This window comes from Pteropus alecto, unplaced genomic scaffold (assembly GCF_000325575.1).
Source record: "Pteropus alecto unplaced genomic scaffold, ASM32557v1 scaffold94, whole genome shotgun sequence".
NCBI lineage: Eukaryota > Metazoa > Chordata > Mammalia > Chiroptera > Pteropodidae > Pteropus > Pteropus alecto.
This window is the reverse complement of record NW_006437736.1, coordinates 5,304,872-5,324,270: the sequence shown is the minus strand read 5'-3', so window position 1 is coordinate 5,324,270 and position 19,399 is coordinate 5,304,872. Positions and strand designations below refer to the sequence as shown.

Below are 19,399 nucleotides of genomic sequence, written 5' to 3'. Positions count from 1 at the left end.
TTTATTGAAGAGGCTTTCCTTTCTCCATTGTATATTTTTGGCTCCTTTGTTGAAAATTATTTGCCCATATAAACAGGGGTTTACTTCTGGACTCCCAATTCTGGTCCACTGGTCTGTTTTTCTGTCAATACCATGCCGTTTAGATTATTGTCGCTTTATAGTATAATTTGAAGTCAGGCAGAGTGATACCTCCTGCCTGTTCTTTTTTCTCAGGATTGCTTTGGCGATTCAGAGTCTTTTGTGCTTCCATACAAATCTGATGATTTTTTGTTAATTTTTTTTAAAGAAATCTGATGATTTCTTTAAAAACTGCAAATGAGATTTTGATGAAAATTGCATTGAATCCGTATAATACTTTAGGTAATAAGGTCTTTTTAACTATGTTGATTCTTTCAATTTAGGAACGTGGATTAACTTTCCATTTCTTTGTGTTTTCTTCAGTTTCTTTTAATAGTGTCTTATAGTTTTCAGGGTAGAGGTCTTTCACATGTTTCGTTAGGTTCATTTCTAGGTGTTTTATTCTTTTTGTTGCAATTGCAAAAGGGACTTTTTTTTATTTCTTTTTTTGACAATTCATTATTAGAATATAAGAATGCTATGAATTTTTGAACATTGATTTTGTATTCTGAAACTTTATCTATTTGTTTATTATTTCTAATAGTGTTTTAGTAGAGTCTTTAGGGTTTTCCATACGGAGAATCATGTCATCTGCAAATGGTGACAGTTTGACTTCTTCATTTCCTATTTGGATGCCTTTTATTTCTTTCTGTTACTTGATTGCACTCGCTAGGTCTTCCATTATTATAGTGAATAATAGTGGTGATAGCAGACAGCTTTGTCTTGTTCCTGATCTTAGTGAAAAGGTTTTTAGTTTTTCATCATTAATGTTAGCTGAGGGTTTGTCCTATGGGGCCTTTATTATGTTGATATACTTTTCTTCTATACCTATTTTAAAGTGTTTTACTCATAAATAGATGCTCTGTCTTGTCAAAGGCTTTTCCTGTATCTGTTGATATGATCATAGGATTTCTATTCTTTATTTTGCTCACGTGGTGTGTCACATCGACAATTTGCACATGTTAAACCATCCCTGTGTCCTGGGCCTCAGTTTTGCCATCTGAAAAATCAGAACCTGGTATCAGGTGATCACAGAGGTATTTTCCAACTCTGAAGCGATATGTTTCAAGGACTGTAGGGGTGTGAAATCACTCGAAAGCCCTACAAACAGAGGGTATTCGCACCTCGGATGTCATTAACTTGAGGGTGTCTTATTCATCTCTGGGCCCCAAGTCGAAGTCCATGACATCACGTATGGTCTGTTGTGGGTATATGTATGTCCCTAGACGTGACCTGAGAAGGGGTCCGGGTTCTTATGACATTTCTCAGTAAACAGCTAGTGAATTTAGATATACTTGTCCCCACAGCACCCAATGATGGCCTTCCATTAAGCTCCCAAGTGGGCCACCCTTGGAAAAGGGAAAGGCAGTGAAGAGACTGAGACAGACAGAAAAATCTTAGTATTGGAAAGGCATTAATGTGCTGGCACAAAGCTAATCAGTCACCCTTTTTTTAAAGTCCTACTAGTATTGGTCACTGAATACCTAGCACTTGGGACACAGAGATATGCAGGACCTGTCCCAACAGCCCTGGAGGAGGGAAATGAGTTGAACTCACATTGTTCTTGATAACGTAATTATGATCAGGATGCAGCAGCTTGAGACAAAGGGGCCTGGGCAGAGGTGATGGAAATGGCTCCTTTGGGGTCCCAGGTTTGTTGGTGACTGTGGAGGGGGGAGAGGAGGAGTAGGCAAGGGTGGGAGTAGGACTTGAGGCCTCATCTGCAGAGCTGGCTCAGCCTGTCCTTGTGAAAGAAGGAAGCAGACAACATGCAGAATGAAAGCCCATGGGAATGGCTCACGCGTACCTTTTGAACAATAGGGAAATGGGGTATTTTTGAAACGTGCTACTTGATTAAGAAACAAATTGACCTTTTTAGGTATCTGTCGATCCATAGTTCACTTACTCTGAAATTTCATTCATACTGTACAGTCTGCTGATAGATATTAGTAGCTAATCTCTACATATCTCAAAAATTGCCCTTTAGATCTCCAATTTGCTTAACAGCTGCCAATCCAAGTTGCTTCCAATTGCCTCTATCTGTCACCTATGTCAGTGAGATATTGAATCGGCACAAGCCAGGCATTTTGCACAGATGACAAATGTGTTTGACATTAACTGCGGAGCACGTGTAAACACAATGCTCGGTCAGCAGTTCTCAATATGGGATGCAGGACCATCAGCTTTGGAGGTGGCCTGGGAGAATCTTTTGGCAGCAGCGGTCAAGAACAGGTTCCCAGGACAACCAGAGTCACTGAGTCAGAATTTCTCAGGAGTCCACATTTTACCAAACCCTCCCTGTGATTCTTACATACTCTAAAGATTGAGAACGGCTGTTAGGCAGAGGAAGGCAAAGCAATACACTCACTCTACTGCCGGCCACTGATGCAGTAACCCTCTGTAATATTTATAATGAGAATCACAGTTGACCGAGTGCTCACTATGTACCAGACACCACGCTAGTGCTTTCCTTGTGGCTCTCATCGGGTCCTCAAATCAACCCAGAGAGGGAGACACTATTATTGCCCCCATTTTACAGATGAGGAAACTAAGACCGAAGAGGTCAAGTGATTTGGACAAAATAAGAGTAGTGGAACGTTCTGGCGAGTCTCGGAAGAGAATCAGAAAGAGAACCAACAGAGCGAGTTGATCCAAGGAGGGAGAGAGCAGGAGAAGCTGGGGGGCCCTAACACCCTGCCTCTGAAGAGCATCACCCTTTGGGAGGCCAATCGGGGTGGGGCCCTGTCGGCCGCCTGGGCGGGGAAAGGGGTGAACAGTCTGAGGCTGCGCAGAGGAACACTCCCCCCACCTCCACCCCCGCCCCGCCCCCTCCTGCCAGTAGTCAGCATCAGTCAGCAGATGCACATTCTGCCCGCCTTCTAATTTCCGATTTCCCAGGAAATCCAACCTCCCAAGCAGTGTGGGAGCTGTGTCCCTTCCCCATCATTGTCCCTGTTCCGGGCCGCCATTCATCAGAAGCCCGTCCAGCTTGGCAGCCGCCCCATCCCTATTCCTGTGCCGCTGCTCCCCCCACCCTCCACCCGCACCGGCCCAGGCCTCCGGAAGTCCAAACAGCTGATCCGACATGGAAATGAGACTGTCCAGCTGCACCTGGCCGCACTGAAAGGGCGCCCTGACAGCACGCACCCCACACCAAGCCCTGCAGGGCAGCCCTTGGCACCAGGTCCCTCTCTCGAGATTCCCCTCCCCCTGTTTCCTGGCCTCGCCAGATGCGGGGAAAGTACCAGTTTCCCCACCTCATCAAAGGCTGTCGCAGCCACCCAGAGCCCATTTCCATCCGTCGCTGAGAGCCCAGCTGCCTCTCTCTTGGCCTCCAGCCTCTGGGCTAATGCTGAGCTCTCGGGGCGGCTGCAGGTGTAGGCACCAGGAAGCCTACGCAGCGTCATCAGCCGTTTTGTGGCCTTTAAAGCCCTTACCATCCCAAGTCATTCATTCATGCATGCATTCCTTCATCCCTTCACTCATTCATTCATTCGACAAAGTTTTGAGTGTCTAGTTATGTGCCTGGCACTGCGGATACAAGAGTGAACAAAAAAGCGAAAACTACCTGCCCTCTCTAGAGTTTACATTCTAGGAAGGAGAGACACACGGAATAAGTACGTACATTGTGATGAGTGTTAGAAGGTGAGTGTTACAAAGAAACGTGAAGTCGGGAAACTGGGTGGAAAGAGCTGAAGTTCTGGAGATTTCTGTCAATGACTGCTGCCGGCTGTGAGCTTCCATTCTGGACGTCTGGCAGTCTGGCCCGTTCCACCCCGTTCCCCTCCACGAAATTGCCTACTGGTTCCGTTAACTGAGCAGGGCAGCTGGGCTGGAGGAAGTGGGCCCTCAGAACAGCTGTCTCCAAGAGGGCCCCTCCTTACCGGCCTTTCTATCTTCAGGTGCCTGGACGAGGGCACCGACTGGTGGCCCACAGGCAAACCCAGCCCAAACAAGTATGGTTTGGCCCACGCCATTAAAAAGCATGTTTGTTTGTTTTTTTAAATTGTTGCTAACATTTAAGAATGTAGAGATTACATATGGAATCTGGTTTTCTGGCTTCTCTTAAGAAATTGAAACATCTTGAAAGACCATGACAGCATGGTTAGATTTTAAGTGAGTAGCATCTCTCAGCTTCAAGTGGCCTAGAGGGCATTGAAATGTGTGACCCTAACCCAGGTCACCAAATTTAAGCCCCGCATACAAAAGAAGTACTTTAACCACAAGCTTGAAACAAGGGTCTACTCACTTGTTTCTGCCCACGGAGCTCCTAAGCTGAAAATGCAGCTCAGGGCCTTAGCTCAGCCATAGCCTGGTCAGCTGATCCCGATCAGTGCCGGGCCCTCAGTCATCAGCATCTCCTGCACCCCTGCCTCACCTTCTAGGGCTCGAAATGCTTCCCATCATTGCACCTTATCCTTCCTTTTGCTTTGCAAATGCAGGAAGAGCTTTTGCAGCGACTCATTCTGTCTTTGCAGTCACACAGGTGTTTCCCTAGTGACAAGTTGAACTCTTAAGAAACCAATTTTCCTGGCAAGGTTCATGTTAGCTAACATAGAATCCCTTCTTCCCTAAACCCTGTAAATTTTGCAACAGATTCAGACCAGATTATTTCTTTAAAGGCCCAATATTTTTCTCCTTTTCTAAACATGTAAGTTTATTTTAAGCATTGTAAAATTCCTAGTGGTCCCCTACAGACACACCCAAAGAGGTCTGAGAGCTGTGGCCGTAGAGACCTTTGACCTTTGGCCCTGCAGAATGGAAAGCCACTTCCTTAAATCTGAGGACCAGTGAGGTAAAACTCACCTAAGACCACAGTCTGTGCGTTAGTTTATAGCTGCTGACATTGGAGCCTCTAAGGCCGTGGTCCCCACCTGGGCAGCTTTGGAATTCCCGGGGAGCTGACCACACTCAAAGCAAGTACATCAGATCTCGGAGGTGGGGTCCAGGCCTCAGCGGTGTTGAAAGCTCTGCTGTGATTTTTACAATGCATGGTATTACTGGGATCTGACCGGAGCTTCTGGGGCCTTTAACACAGGTGGGACTCCTGGCCTAGGGATCCATTTCCAATTCTGTAATTCTTACGTCAACAATGTGATATTTCATAAATAGCTTCTCAAGAAAAGCCCAAATAGGTGGTGCCTCATTTCAAATAAAATTAAAATAATAACTTGATTTCTAAGATTACTGGATTTGTTTGATCTGAGATGCCTGAAATAAAAGCTCATAAAAACTAACAAAAAATAAAATAAAGTAAAATAAAAAAATAAAGTTCCCCTGTGATCCCAGTGAGTGGCCAGGGTTGAGACCCAGGACTCTAGTGGCTGCCCTGGAGCTGGTGACTCCCAGGTGGGTGTGTAGACCCTGGGGGGCCTACACAGCGCAGGGTCTCAGAACACGGGCTACCTGGATTTCAACCCCAGCCCCAGTTTCTAGCTCCTTGATCTTGAGCCAGTTACTTATTCTCCCTGACCCTCGGTTTCCTCATCTGTGAGTTGGCAATGCTGACGGTATCTGTCTCCTGGAGTGCGAGGATTAACAGCGGCCAGAACGATGTAAGTGCTCAGTAAATGGTAGCGAGTACGAATGTGTGCCTCTTTTTGCTGTGGGTGTGGTTTCTTCAGTGATTCCTCGTGACTAGCCTTTTTTTCCCGAGAGTTTAGGGATTTCTGTACCAGAAAGAAACATAACGTACTCACAGCAAGTCAGATCATCGAGTTCTCCTCTCCTCTAATTTTAAAATCGGCTGGATGATGGCAATGCATCTGAGATGCCGGAAAGGATTTTGTATTAGGATTTTCACGGGTAGAAACTGAGGCCAGGCCCAAGCTAATATGGTCGTTAGTGGCAAATTTTGCCAAGCCTCCCTCACTCGGTGCCTCCAAATTTACCTTTTTCTCTGGGTTCCCACTTTTCTCCAGGAGGCTGCTCCTCCTTCTGTTTGGTTTCTTGTGTCTAAGAGAAATTGTAAACACCACAGAAGACATTTTAATTTAAGGGAAACCAGCTTTTCTTCTTCTTAAGATGAAACACAGTAAAGTTTTAAAGACTTTTTCGAACAGGCCCTAAATTTGGTACTTAAACTAATTATAGCTGCCTTTTTAAAATGTCCAAATTAAAAATAGACATCTAAACGAGAATACAGGACACAGCCCAGAGCCTGTAGCCATGTTCACGGTTTCCTAGAATCAGCCTTCCTCTGACCTAATTTATACTTTTGAGAGATGAAAGGGAGATGAAGGGAGTTGAGGCTGGAACTGGAGGCAGATCTAGGAGTCTCCTGGCAGCAGATGATGAACCTGGGTCTGTGTTCTATAATTAAGACTAGCTATGAATGGAGGAAAGACATTTCCTCCTAGTGTAATGCTGCGGTCCCCAAAGTGTGGTCCCCGGAGCAGCAGCACCAGCATCACCTGGTGTGATGGGCCGAATTGTTTCCCCCATGCCAAAGTCAAATGGTGAAGTCCCCCCGTATCCTTGAATGTAACTGTATTTGGAGACAGGGCCTTTAAAGAGGTGACTAAATTAAATCAAGGCCATTAAGGTAGGTCCTAATCGAATAAGACTGGTGTCCTTATCAAAAGAGGAAGAGACAGCAGGCACCAGTGTGTGCCGAGGGACAGCCATGTGAAGAGGCAGCCAGAAGGCAGACGCACACAAGCCAGAGAGAGAGGCCTCAGAGGACGCCAACCCTGCCCATACTTCTAGAACTGTAAGGAAATAAATTTCTGTTGTTTAAGCCACCCAGCATGTGGTATTTTGTTGTGGCGGCCCAAGCAATCTAGCACACCTGGGAACTTGCTAGAAATGCAAATTCTCAGGCCCTATCCCTGACCTACCAGGCCAGAAGCTCAGGGTGGGACCCAGCCAGCTGTGTCTTCACAGGCCCCACAGCTGATTTCCATGCGTGCTGACGGTTGAGAACCACTAACATGAAGTATTAATACCTGGAGGTAGCCAGCCCCCAACCCCCCACCCCCCATAAGAAACATATTTAAGATATCCCTTAAATATAAACCTTCTTTTAGTAGGCTCTGGAGAAGTTCCAGTGGGTTCTTTAATGAGATGGTGTATGTGAAAGTGTTCCGTAAGTGCTGGAACGTTCTGTGGACTTTAGGTGGGGGTGAATTGTATCATAGGCGTTCGGTCAGTTGGGGAGGCGACCCCTGAAGATTCTACAGGTGAGATTCTTAAGCACAGCCCTCATAGTATACTTGCTTTTTCTTAGTTCAGTTTTGCACTGCAGGTATGCCCTTCGTTATGGTATCTTCAAATACCTTTGAGAAAGGAAAAACAGCAAGGGGCGGGGCGGGGGGGGGGTAGAAAAAGGGAGTGAAGTTAGACAGAGAATTGATCTCAAAGCTCAGATAATGACCAGATCAACAAACCCCTGCTTCATAAAACTGATAACACGTGGCAAGGAAAGGTGGGCGTCCTCTTCCAGTGACAAGGAAGGAAACTGCTTCATCAACGAGTCCTCTTCACACTCTCGTCTTCCGGTTGTCCCATAGCTGTGGGTCCCTTGCTTAGTTCCTGAACTGATACTCGGGGAACCTCTGACTTGCTGAAGGGTAATTAACTATCACAGAGCTCCTGCGAGCCCTGCCTGGGGACTAGCGTGGAAGTGACACGGCCAGATTCATGGTGTTGTTTTTTTTAAGGTCAGAAATCACTGTTTACCTGAGATTTATAACATGTCATCTGTGCTATTAACCAGATTTCTGGAAGAGCCTGGACTGCCATCAGAAATCTCTCCTGCCCTATCGTGGCAGAACAGTGAAGAATTTCTGTCTTCCCTCTGGAGCTCCCCTTAATCCAAGTTTCTTAAACTAAAACTCAAGGGTCCACAGATAAAAGTCCCAAGGGTCAGGAGCCCTATATGAGCACCGTATAAATTTTGTACTTTTATTTTGGTGATCACCTTTTGAAAAAGTTAAAGCAGATCTAGAGTATCAGGGCCACCTCTGATCACCTAGCCCTGCCATGTGACAACATGGCACATGTGTTCGGTACTGGTCTCAATGGCACCGTGTAAGTCCATTTTGATTGTCTTAATGAAAAATAGGCAGAGTCAGAAAATAGGTAAATGATGAGTTTGTACCGAGTAAAGGTCAAGCGATGTTACAGGGTTCTGGGTTTTACGGTAACTAGAAGCAAAACGTGGTGGAGAAATCGAGTCCTCGTGCAGGACGAAGACTTTGTGTAATGCCACACACACCACAAAGGGCCTGCCCAGGGCGGCAGCCAGCTCCCTGCACGTTCAAGCAGCAAAACTACCTCATCCCTCGGCTTAATATTGTTCATTTCAGCGTTTACATTCGTTTTGGTCACGTGCTTCTATACCTAGTCTTATATTGGTGCATATTTTAGTAATATTGTATTTTCAGCAAGTTAAACAACACTGGTCTGAAATTATTTTAAAACAAAAAGTTAAAATAAAAAAAAAAACACAAGTTGAAATAGTTTATAAAAAAAAATCCAACACTAGAGGCCCAGGCAAACTTCTTACTCCGAGAGGGGTCTGGATGTGTCTCATGTTTTAGAATCTGCTTATTCCCTTGACCTGCACCCCAGAGTCCTCCTGAGGGAAATCGTGGGTGCCTCATTGCAGCAGGTTCACCATTAGCCACCTCAGCCGCAGTGGAGAAGAAGGAAATGGGAGAGAAAGAAACCTCAAATACCGCATTTCGAAGCCCCACTGAGTTATCTTCTGTCTCTGCCACTGGATGTGTAACAATTCAGTGGTGTCATTGCCATTTTCCATGGTTTCGTGGTCCTGAGTGTAGTATTAACTGACACGCCACCTCCCTGGGGATGCAGATGGTCAGATAATTGCCTCCCACTGAAAAGAGCTGGAAGGCAGGGGTGGGGGCGAGATCCCCATATTTCTCTGCTCATTTAGCAATGTATTACCTTCAAAATCGTCCTTAGCAATTCAAATGGGCTAAAATGATGGGCGCCTTTTCATTCCTGGCCCTTCCATTTCCTTTAGAACAGTTCGTTTTTCTTGTTGTTCTCAGTGTTTTAAATGGCATGAGTGCTCTTCTTCAGGTGATAAATACATCCACTAGGAAACACAAAAGTCAGTTTTTCTATTCAAAAGCAATATTAATTGAATTCCATGACCGACGGCCGGCCTGCAACAACAAAATTACTGAGCAGGTGAAACTTGTCTTGGAGATTCCTATTCTTTTTAGGATTTCCTTTTTCTTCTTTCACAGACGAATATATACATATTAACTACCTACTGTGTACCGTGCTTTGTCCAGATTGTGAACTAGACTTGACCTTACTTTCTAAATGCTGCGTCATACCTTGTTCAATTTCCTCGACGCCCCTGCGGGTAGGGGTTAACTATCCCCATTTTGCAAATAGGAGAACGGAAGCTCAGACAGTTAAGGGTTTTGCCCGAGATCAAGCCTGAGTCTTCTGATGTCACCTCTCATCCCCTTTCTACTTACCGAGGCCCTAATACCCTTTCCGTATTCTTCTATGTAAACATGCCGTATTCTCGTCTATGTTTTCTTCTCTGACACATTTAAGTCTTCGATCAGCTTGCTCAAAGTTGTAGACGGAAGGCTCGTCTCCTGTCTGCATCTCCATGGGCCGCTGTAATAAATTACCACAGACCTGGTGGTTTAAAACAACAGAAATTTAGGAAGATAGAGGAGTCAGGGGGATCGTTTCATAAACTACATAAATGTCTAACCAATGCACTGTATACTTGAAACTACTTTTTAAAAAGCCACAGAAATGTATTTTCTCACAGTTCTGGAGGCTAGAAGTCCAAAATTAAGGTGTCGGCAAGGCACCCTATGAAGGATCTAGGGTGTAGACATTATTAACAGATTCAGTCATTTGCTCGACAAATACTGAGCATCTACCGTGTGACTGGCACTTGTGTGAGCACTGGAGACATAGCCATGGGAAGACGAAGTCTTTCCTTCGTAATACTTACATTCGGCGGGGAGAACGCTGACGGCAGCGTGGTATGAAGTCTGGCGGCGTGCCAGGAGAGCAAAGTGTGGGAACCCGAGACTCATAATAGACCCCAGAACTTGCTCATCATCGCTTCGGCCACATTCTACTAGTCAGAGCCAGTCCCAGCCAGCTGGAGTCAAGGGGCTGAAGAAATAGACTCTGCTTCGTGATGGGAAGAGTGACAGTGTTCACCCACGGACTTTTCAAACCACTGGCTCTCTCTCTTGGTTTGCTCCCTTCCCCTTGAGCGTGGAAATTTCCATTGGTGATGGCATCTAGTTCAGAGAATTGCTGGGCAGATGAGAGAGAATGTATTCAAATAACTTATGAAGGTGCCTCGCACGGAGTGGCTCCTGCTGGCTGTTGTGTCTCCTACTGTCTCATCATCCCCATCACCATCGTTACCGTCATCGTCATCGTGGGGACCGTGAGGGGAGGCAGTCACAGAGCTCTAATGCAGGGTGTAATGACTTCTTGCCAGTAGCCACCAGGATATTCCTCAGGTCCCCGGTAACTCACCAGTGTTCCTAATTTAGGCCCATTCCAGTTGCCCTGTGCACATTTCAGCATGAATTATACAGATTGTGGTTCAGAGTTGGAAACACAGCTCCTTGGGTCACACCCAGGCCCTTGGCTCTATGCAGGTGGTTTGGGGCGGAGGAGGGAAGGGTTTCACCGATCCCTCTGCACTCCCAGGACTCAAATCCTGCCACAGAGTTTGGCCTGGAGGGGGCAGTGGCTCTGGGGCTCTAAGTCCCTGTGAAACAAGCGGCCACCAGACTTGAGGAAACCAACCATGAAGTAGGCTGGGTAGCCGTGTGATAAAGGATGCTCAGTGCGGTGGTTGTTCAGAGGAGGGAAAGATTCTTTCGTTCGTGTGGCAGGGGAGCGCGCTGGGCCTCGAGGGACTGTTGAGTTTAGACGAGCAAAGATGGGCAGGGGAGAATCCCAAATGGGAGTGTTTGGGCCCAAAGGGAAAAGAGTGAAGCATCGGTTTCTCTGGAGCCTTTCACTTCTTTAGGAGGGAGGAGTGGGAATGAGGCTGGAAAAGTAGGTTGGTGCTGGGCTGTGCGGGACCCGAAGAGACGAGTGACTGGATGGGGAGGCAACCAAGGCACCGTGTCACCCGCAGCCCCAGAGTGGCGATCCCATAGCCCTGGAGGCCCGGTTTCTCTATACCTTTCACCGTAATTAATGTTAATTTTTTTCTACATTTAAAAGAAGAGCCACATCGCACATTCAGGAGGGTAGATGGAGGCATGGCATTAAGCCAAAAATAATACGGTGTCACCAGTTCATAAAAGTCTCTGAGCCTCTGGGTGTTGGACACCAAGACAGCAACACGCCAAGCCACTGTGGTTTTGCTTCCTATTCTACGTGGACTGTGAGGACTGGTTCAGACTGGGAGCAAATGGCCTTTGGGCAAGAATTTTTGCTCCTAAAACTTAGAGCAGCACACACGACCTCCCTTTGGCCCCTGTTGAGGCCGTCAGCTTTCTGGCCTGGTGCCTCCTAGACTGTGAGCTTGAGGTAAAGGTTGTATCTCCCAGTGGTGCTGAGCAGAGTGCCCTGTACATCGTGAGGTCTGCACACACATTTGAATAGATGGATCAGTGGATGAATATGGCGGAGAGGAAAAGCTCAAAGACAATACAGGCAAATGTCCAACTCTTTGGGTTGCAAACGATATAATCCAGACTCCGACTGCCTAAAGCAAATGTATTAACTCATGTAACAAAAGCCCAGGAGCTGGGGGTCTGGTTTCAACAACGTTTAGAGCTAGGCGTTCAGATGATGTCACTGGGAATACGTCCCTCTGTCTTTCTGCTCATCTTTCCTCGGTGTCCTTCATTCCCAGTCTCCCCCTCCCTTCCCAGCTTCCCCTCCCTTCCCAGCCAAGCTCCAGGCTGCCATTCTCACAGCTCAGCAGTTTGAGAGGAAAGGGAACTGAGAATGGAGAATGGGTTTCCACAGAAAAATCAAGGCACTGATACCAGAGGACGCAAAAAAAGCAACAGATGTCCATAATGCTAGGCTCGTGGAAAAACTGGCTCCCCTCGCTTTAAGATAGATCGATCGAATGCCAGACCTCCATGCTTTCTTCCTACTTCAGGAAGATGGGGTATTGGACGTCAGAGGAGAGTGGAGAGTGGGCAGCTCTGGTTGCCCAGCAGACCTCAGTTCGAATACTGGCTCTGTCTCTTGCTCACTATATGCTCTTAAGCTAGTAACTTAACCTCTCTGAGCCTCCCTTCCCTCTTTCTTCCCAGCTAGACTGGAAGTTCCATGAGGGCAATTGCTTCACTGTACTATTTTTTATTACTGTATCCCCAGTGCCTGGCCGCACGTTGTCCGGCACAATAGCAGGTACTTGATATCGTTAAATAAATCAACGACAGTTCAAGTTGGTTGTACAGAGAAAAGAAAAACTGCCCGTATGTTGCTCTAGTACAATGCCAGGCAAGTAGAGGGTGGCGGATAGTTACAGAATTGATCATTACGCTACAAGGGGAGGATGGTGGGACGAAGAACAATGGTAATTGAGACAGCTGATGGGGAATTAGAAATGGAGACTCAGGCCATTTAGTTGTCAGCCGGCTGCCTTGGTGGCCTGCGTTGGCCATCATGCCTATGGATGTGGCCAAGCGGAAATATCCCACACAGGAGTACTGAGTTCTTATTCCGCTTGTGTCCCCTCTGCAGCTGGAGCTCTCCAACACCGCTGTCCTGCACCAGATGAGGCGGGACCAGGTCACGGATACGTGCAGGGCCAACAGCGCCACGAGCCGCAAGCGGCGGGTGCTGACCCCCAACGACCTGAAGCACCTGGTGGTGGACGAGGACCACGAGCTCATCTACTGCTACGTGCCCAAGGTGGCCTGCACCAACTGGAAGCGGCTCATGATGGTCCTGACCGGGCGGGGCAAGTACAGCGACCCCATGGAGATCCCAGCCAACGAGGCCCACGTGTCCGCCAACCTGAAGACCCTGAACCAGTACAGCATCCCAGAAATCAACCACCGCTTGAAAAGCTACATGAAGTTCCTGTTCGTCCGCGAGCCCTTCGAGAGGCTGGTGTCCGCCTACCGCAACAAGTTCACCCAGAAGTACAACACCTCCTTCCACAAGCGCTACGGCACCAAAATCATCAAGCGCCAGCGGAAGAACGCCACCCAGGAGGCCCTGCGCAAAGGCGACGACGTCAAGTTCGAGGAGTTCGTGGCCTATCTCATCGACCCGCACACCCAGCGCGAGGAGCCCTTCAACGAACACTGGCAAACCGTCTACTCGCTCTGCCACCCGTGCCTCATCCACTACGACCTCGTGGGCAAGTACGAGACGCTGGAGGAGGATTCTAATTACGTCCTGCAGCTGGCAGGCGTGGGCAGCTACCTGAAGTTCCCCACCTATGCCAAGTCCACAAGAACTACTGATGAAATGACCACAGAGTTCTTCCAGAACATCAGCTCAGCGCACCAAACGCAGCTGTACGAAGTGTACAAACTCGATTTTTTAATGTTCAATTACTCAGTGCCAAGCTACCTGAAATTGGAATAAAGGGGGTGGGGAGAGGGAGAGAATCATGCTTTTTAATTTAAGATTTTTATTTGTCAAAAGAATTATATGGATATTGGGTTATTTTGTAAATTAATATTTCTTTGGGGATGATGCTGCAAGCAGCATAGTGAGAATTATTTAAAATCCTTAGTAGGGAAGGACAGCTGATTTTGCAGGGGAAGAGGGTGGGTGTCCTCGGTTTTAGACGTGAACCCTGCAACACTGTCTCAAAGGTTTCCTTGTGTTCTGGTGAATTCCATGAATTGTGCATTCCATAAATTCTAATTAATATTATTTATAGTTATTTAAACATGCTCTCTGTATAGATTTCTTTTTGTGGCAGCAAAACTCTCATGTCTTCGCAGAAGAAATCTATGTTTCACTCTGTGCTTGCTGTAGCTCATTTGGGGGTGTGAATGTTCTTCTCAGAACTCATGGAGTCACTGTGGGATAACAGCCTTTGAGATGTGTACTGATGCCACCATGCTTGAAATTCTGCTGGAAAGAAATAGAAAGAGGTACCTCTGCAAGGGCCTAATTCTAAACCGATTTCTAATCAACCGAAAATCCCTTGCACTGAAGAAATGTGATTTTTTTTTTTTCCCTAAGCCAAGAAGAGAGCTGATTGTAGCTTTTTTTCCCTACCAGAATTAGTAATCTGATAGAATAGGCTTTTTTAAGGAAATTTTTAACTGGCAGTGCCAGTTGTGATGAACGCGAAGTGGCTGTTGCTTTATAGTTGACAAGTATTTATTCTAGGCCCTGTGGGTAGAGCATTGAACAAAACCAATAGTCTCAGCCCTCAAGAAGCTTTACATGGACACAGAGCATCTAGCTTGGCAATTAGCAAACCCCTAATATTTTTTTTAACTCCCCGATATTTCAAACTTAACATGAGGTTTGGACTCTTCATAAGCAGAAGGTCCATGACCCCTACAAATTTGGATTTTTCTGTGGCCCAGATTTGAAAACCACGTGCTTGGAGCAGGTCACTTAACTTGGTGAGTAATCCAAGCTCAGTGCCCAACACAAGAGAGGACAAAAATGTTTCCAATCATGTGCCCACTCCTATTTATTGGTAATGTCTGCCTTCAAGCCCGAGAACAGATTTAGCCGCCGCCGCATAGACGAGTGCTGTGAGCGATTAGTGCTGTCTGCTTTGGGTGAGGAAGGAGAACTCCGCTGTGTGCCGTGCCGCCTCCTGTCTTCGCCAGTCCAGCAGCCACATCTCCATGCAGAAGTGTTGTTTTCTCCTCTTGTCATGTAGAAGAGTGACATGCTGTGGCAGGATCCCTACCCTCGGGGATCGCAGTGGTCTGGCGTTTCTACCCCCCATGAAGGTTACGAGAAGTGGACTATTGGTACACACACGCACATGCGGACCGCCCGCCACCCCTCTCCCCACCAAGTCCTCCCAAGGCTGAGACCATGCGGCACCTTTGTGACTCTGCCATGCATGAGCAGCAAGGACAGCCTTCTGCGATGATGTCCATGCCCCCTTTCTTCTGGAAGGCTGAAAACATCCACTTCCTGTTCTTCGCTAATTAATACCTGCACACGCTTCTCATTTCCAGCATTTCCAATGCCTCGGCTGAAGTTTGAGCCACATCCCTCTTACAGCTAGTGAATGAGTTGGTAGCATATACTGTATATAATAATAATAATGATAGTTCTAATAATAGGGGGTGGGGTGGGAGGGGGTATGGGTAAGTTTTGCTTTTTGTTTTGTTTTTGATGCAGTATATAGCCAAGGGGGGAGAAGAGTATTCTAAAACAAACAAAAAAAAATGAATAATTTATTCACAGAAACTATTAAAATTGTATGGTAAAGCTCAGAGACAGCTCGATGAGCGGCAGCTGCCACATCTCACAGAGAAAATTATTTTACTGAATGTGAGTGAGGTGGGCACTGGAGAAGGCGGTCGAAGCTATTTATAAATGTATACCTTCTTCCAAGCTCTTTCCCCTCGTGAAGGGCACAGCGCCGTTACCCTTGACGAAGAGATAATTACACATGTTTTACCAAGTATAGTGACAGTCTTCAGCTGTCCCTGGAATTGGGAGTGTGGATCCTATTTTCAGGCAGGGGACATTGTCCTCAGAAATAGGGCTTCTGCTAGTGAAACAGGTTGTCCAGCCTATTTTAATATGTGCTTTACAGGACAAAGATTCTAGGGAGTGTCAAGTTCGCGTGGTGCAAAATAAGAGTTTTGCAGTCACGGGTCCTTGGCAAACAAAGTTAAGTCGGTTTCCTTTCTGCAGGACTTCTCAGAACCTTGAATGTGTGCCGTGCGTTGTGAACCCCCAAGAGTTTATGGAGTCGGTAGCATTTCCCGAACTTCCGTGAGCAGGATACCCTATTTTGCAGGTCATGTCACAGAGCTAGTGGTCCGCAGAGCATACTTTGGTTAGACTGATTTAGCACTTCTGAGGTCTTCAAGGAATAAAACTGCTTTTCTTGCCCCCCCCCCCGCAAAAAACAAAAACAAAACAAAAAATGAAAGAGTACCGCAGTGTCCATCTGGTTTACAGCAGCAGAGGTACTTTATCAAATGAATTGAACTTTTCCTTACGTGCAATGGTTCTCATCTCGGATACTACCACGAGCAACGATTCCATCTCTCCTAAGCAGAGTGGAGGAAAGTCTTGGGTGGTGTGGACGGGAGGAAGCCGGGGGGCGTGCAGATGGGACACAGGGCCACAGAGGTCCCCCTACTCCTCAAGCCTTATGTTGCTCAATGCAAGCAGAGTGAGCTCAACCCTTGAGCGCTTCTTCAATTCCATAGCCTGGAATTGTTCACTGTGTGCTTTTCGGTTTTAAAATGAAAATTCGGTGTTCCTGGGCTTTGCATTCCCGTGTCCATCTTTGATCAGCTATGCGAGCGAGCTCAGCGCTGTGTGCAGATCGTCTTCTTTCATTCGTTTTCTCTCAAGTGAGAAAGATTGTCCCTCAGGGGATGATACATCAGTGTGATTCTGCAGTATGAGTGCTTCTCATGTTTTGTTGCCTATTCATAGTTTATTTTCTAATGGTATAAACAATTTTTTTAATTGATTTGACCGTTTTGCAGAATATACAAAGTATTCCGTGTCCTTGGTTAAAAAGAACCTATGGGTGAAAATGTTCCTGGGAAACAGAAGTTCATGTTTTTTTAAAGAAAACTTTGAAAACACTTTCTATCGCATGCTTAGCCGGAGAAAAGTACAGGCAGATGTCCCATCTCCGAGCCACTTTTCAAGGATGCTGCTGTGTTTTCAAAACCAGGTACAGTCAGGGTAGTATTTACAAGGACATTTCTTTTTACCTTATCCTTTTGGTTTGGAAAACTCTAGAATATTAGCCACAAGATTTGAATTCCTGCAGCTTCTCTAGACGCCCCCTCTCTGCCTCCCAGCTGGTCTGGGAAGAAAGGCAGTCCGCTGACCTGTGGTGTCTCAGAGGGGACCTTCCTTCTTACCTGTCCACCAGGTGAGATTTCCCTTCCTGCTTGCTTGAATGCCACAGGTGAGCAGTAAAAACTTCAGTCGGACCAGTCCTCCTGGTGGCAAAAGCATGGAGACCCAAGGGTGTGAATCTTGCTAGTAGAAAGTCCCCAGAACCAAAGCAAGTCCCCAGCACACTTAGCTAGAGGGGTCTGGACCAGTGCTGAGGTAAGAATTGCACGAGTCCCTGTTCTAACCTGGCAAGAAGCCAAGGGACTCTGCCTTTGGCGGCTAGTGCTCAGAGTTCATCTCTCTCAGCCCAGCCCTCCCCTACACATACACAATCGAGCTGCCACGATCGGTGCAAAGAATCCCTTTCTTGCCCACCCTTACGTCAGCAGGACTGACCTCATTGCTCTCCTAAGTTCCCACAACCAGCATTTCCTCCAGTCATGTCCATCACAACTAACGGGACCTTATGAACAGGCGACAGGACCTTCTACAACCAGCTGACTGTTGGCCGTTAGCAGGCCAATTTCAGTCTGCTGCTCTTTGTCAGGTACAGAAGGGGCTGCCCGTACTATTTTCTTATGAGCATGCTCAGTATGTCATATGGACATATAATTTAACATCTCTGGGGAGTGATTTTTTTTTTTTTTTTTACATATTTGTATGCAGTAGAGGGCTTGTTGTAGAAAACTCTCCCTGTATCTTACTGTACTGTTCAAGAAAGCTGAATTCCACATTGCCAACGAAAGCGTAAAATGTTCATGAACCCTCCTCCAGGAAAAGCCATTCAAGCCTGATTATTTTTCTAAGTAACTTCAATTAAATTGAAGGGAAAAAAGATGCTTCTCTGTGTGTATGGTTTGTTCATGGCTCACTGGCAAAAGACTGTAGGGGTGGGGCGGGCCGTGCTCCTTGGCATGTGGGGGGTCCTGCCCGTGTGCATCAAAGAATGGAGAAAGACAGATGCCGACCCCATTGGCAGGCTCGGCCATGGTGAAGACCACCACAGATCCAAACCCTCTCTGTTTAGTGGATGAATGGGAGGTTTCTTCATTCCATCTCATCTGTAAACTCTTTGTAGAGAGACGTGATGGAGGACCCACCATGATCACGCAGTTCTACCACCGATGTGAAAAATAAGAAAACAGAGGCACCAAAGGGTTAAATGGCTTTGGTGACAGTGGCAGTATTCAAACCTGGGCTGACGCGCCTTCAGAATCCCGTGCTTTTGGCACTGAACGACACGCCTCTCTGAATGACTGTCCCACAGCCTACAAGTTGCAGTCCTGTTCTTCAAGCCCCAATTTCCCAATTTTAAATCTATTCCTTTTCTGATGCCCCATATAGCTTCTTTCAGCTCCATTAATGGACATTTTTTTACCTTTATTGATAAAAATGATTGATCGATTTATATTTTGCTACAGAAGAAATCATACTCAAAGTTGTTCCTCTATTTTATTGTATTCTAATTTCTTAAAATGTATTATCTAAACATCTTTACATGAGAATATTGGATTAGAAAGTATATTCCATATTTCAACCATACCAGACATGGTTTATAATGTCCAGTCACCAACTAGTTCTCATCACCAGTGGCCTGGCTCCCACCCATTCTTGGTGTCATCACTGTCTTTGCTCTGGTCCCATAGGGTTAGGAAACATCCAGACCATGGAGCTTAGCTGTCTTAAATTAATGGAAAATGTACTTCCTCTTTCATACAGTCAGTAGATATAACTTTGTCATGGCCTGTCTCTGTCTTATTTGGGACATTGTAAATGTCAGTGTGAAGTGAGGCTGGACAAGAACACAATCGAGTCTTCCCCAGTCTTCGTTTACTTCCCTTAGAGTAAGACTGAAATCCCTCTCGTCAGTAGCCAGCTCATCAGTCAGTATTTCTGATGGTGTCACAGGTGCCGGCTCTCTGACACTGCAGAGCAAGCTACAGATATCAAGGAACCTGTGGTCTACATTGCCAGGGTCAGGCCAGGGTGAGTTTATTATTGATGCTCCACCAACTAGACAAAAATAGCACCGGCCAGAATGATTAGTATACAGTGCCAGAGTGTCCTTTCTTGGGAAGAGCTTACCTTTCTCAAGTTATGTCTTTCCTACATATTTGATATTCAAATAATTCTTAATAATGGTAGATGTAAGCCCCAGAGTGATTTCAAATATTTTCTCACAAGATGATATCCATAAAGACCAGGCCCTGTTGGCCAAGAATGCATTTGAGACATGAAGTAAGGGGCAGAAACTTGAAGGCTTGATGGAGGACAGAACTCTGGGGAAATCCCTCCTGGGGTACAATTC

The 19,399-nt window shown here is 46.4% G+C and overlaps 1 protein-coding gene across 3 annotated transcripts in view; it reads left to right on the top strand.

Moving 5' to 3' along the window:
* Nucleotides 1-14,043, top strand: part of CHST11 (carbohydrate sulfotransferase 11) — a 248,251-nt gene extending 234,208 nt beyond the window's left edge. For all 3 annotated transcript variants that reach the window (XM_006914525.2, XM_015591432.2, XM_025048716.1), the window contains exon 3: nucleotides 12,802-14,043. In XM_006914525.2, the coding sequence (XP_006914587.1) occupies nucleotides 12,802-13,656 (855 nt within the window). In that variant the 3' untranslated portion in view covers nucleotides 13,657-14,043. The remainder of the gene's footprint in view (nucleotides 1-12,801) is intronic.
* The last annotated feature ends 5,356 nt before the right edge of the window (nucleotides 14,044-19,399 follow it).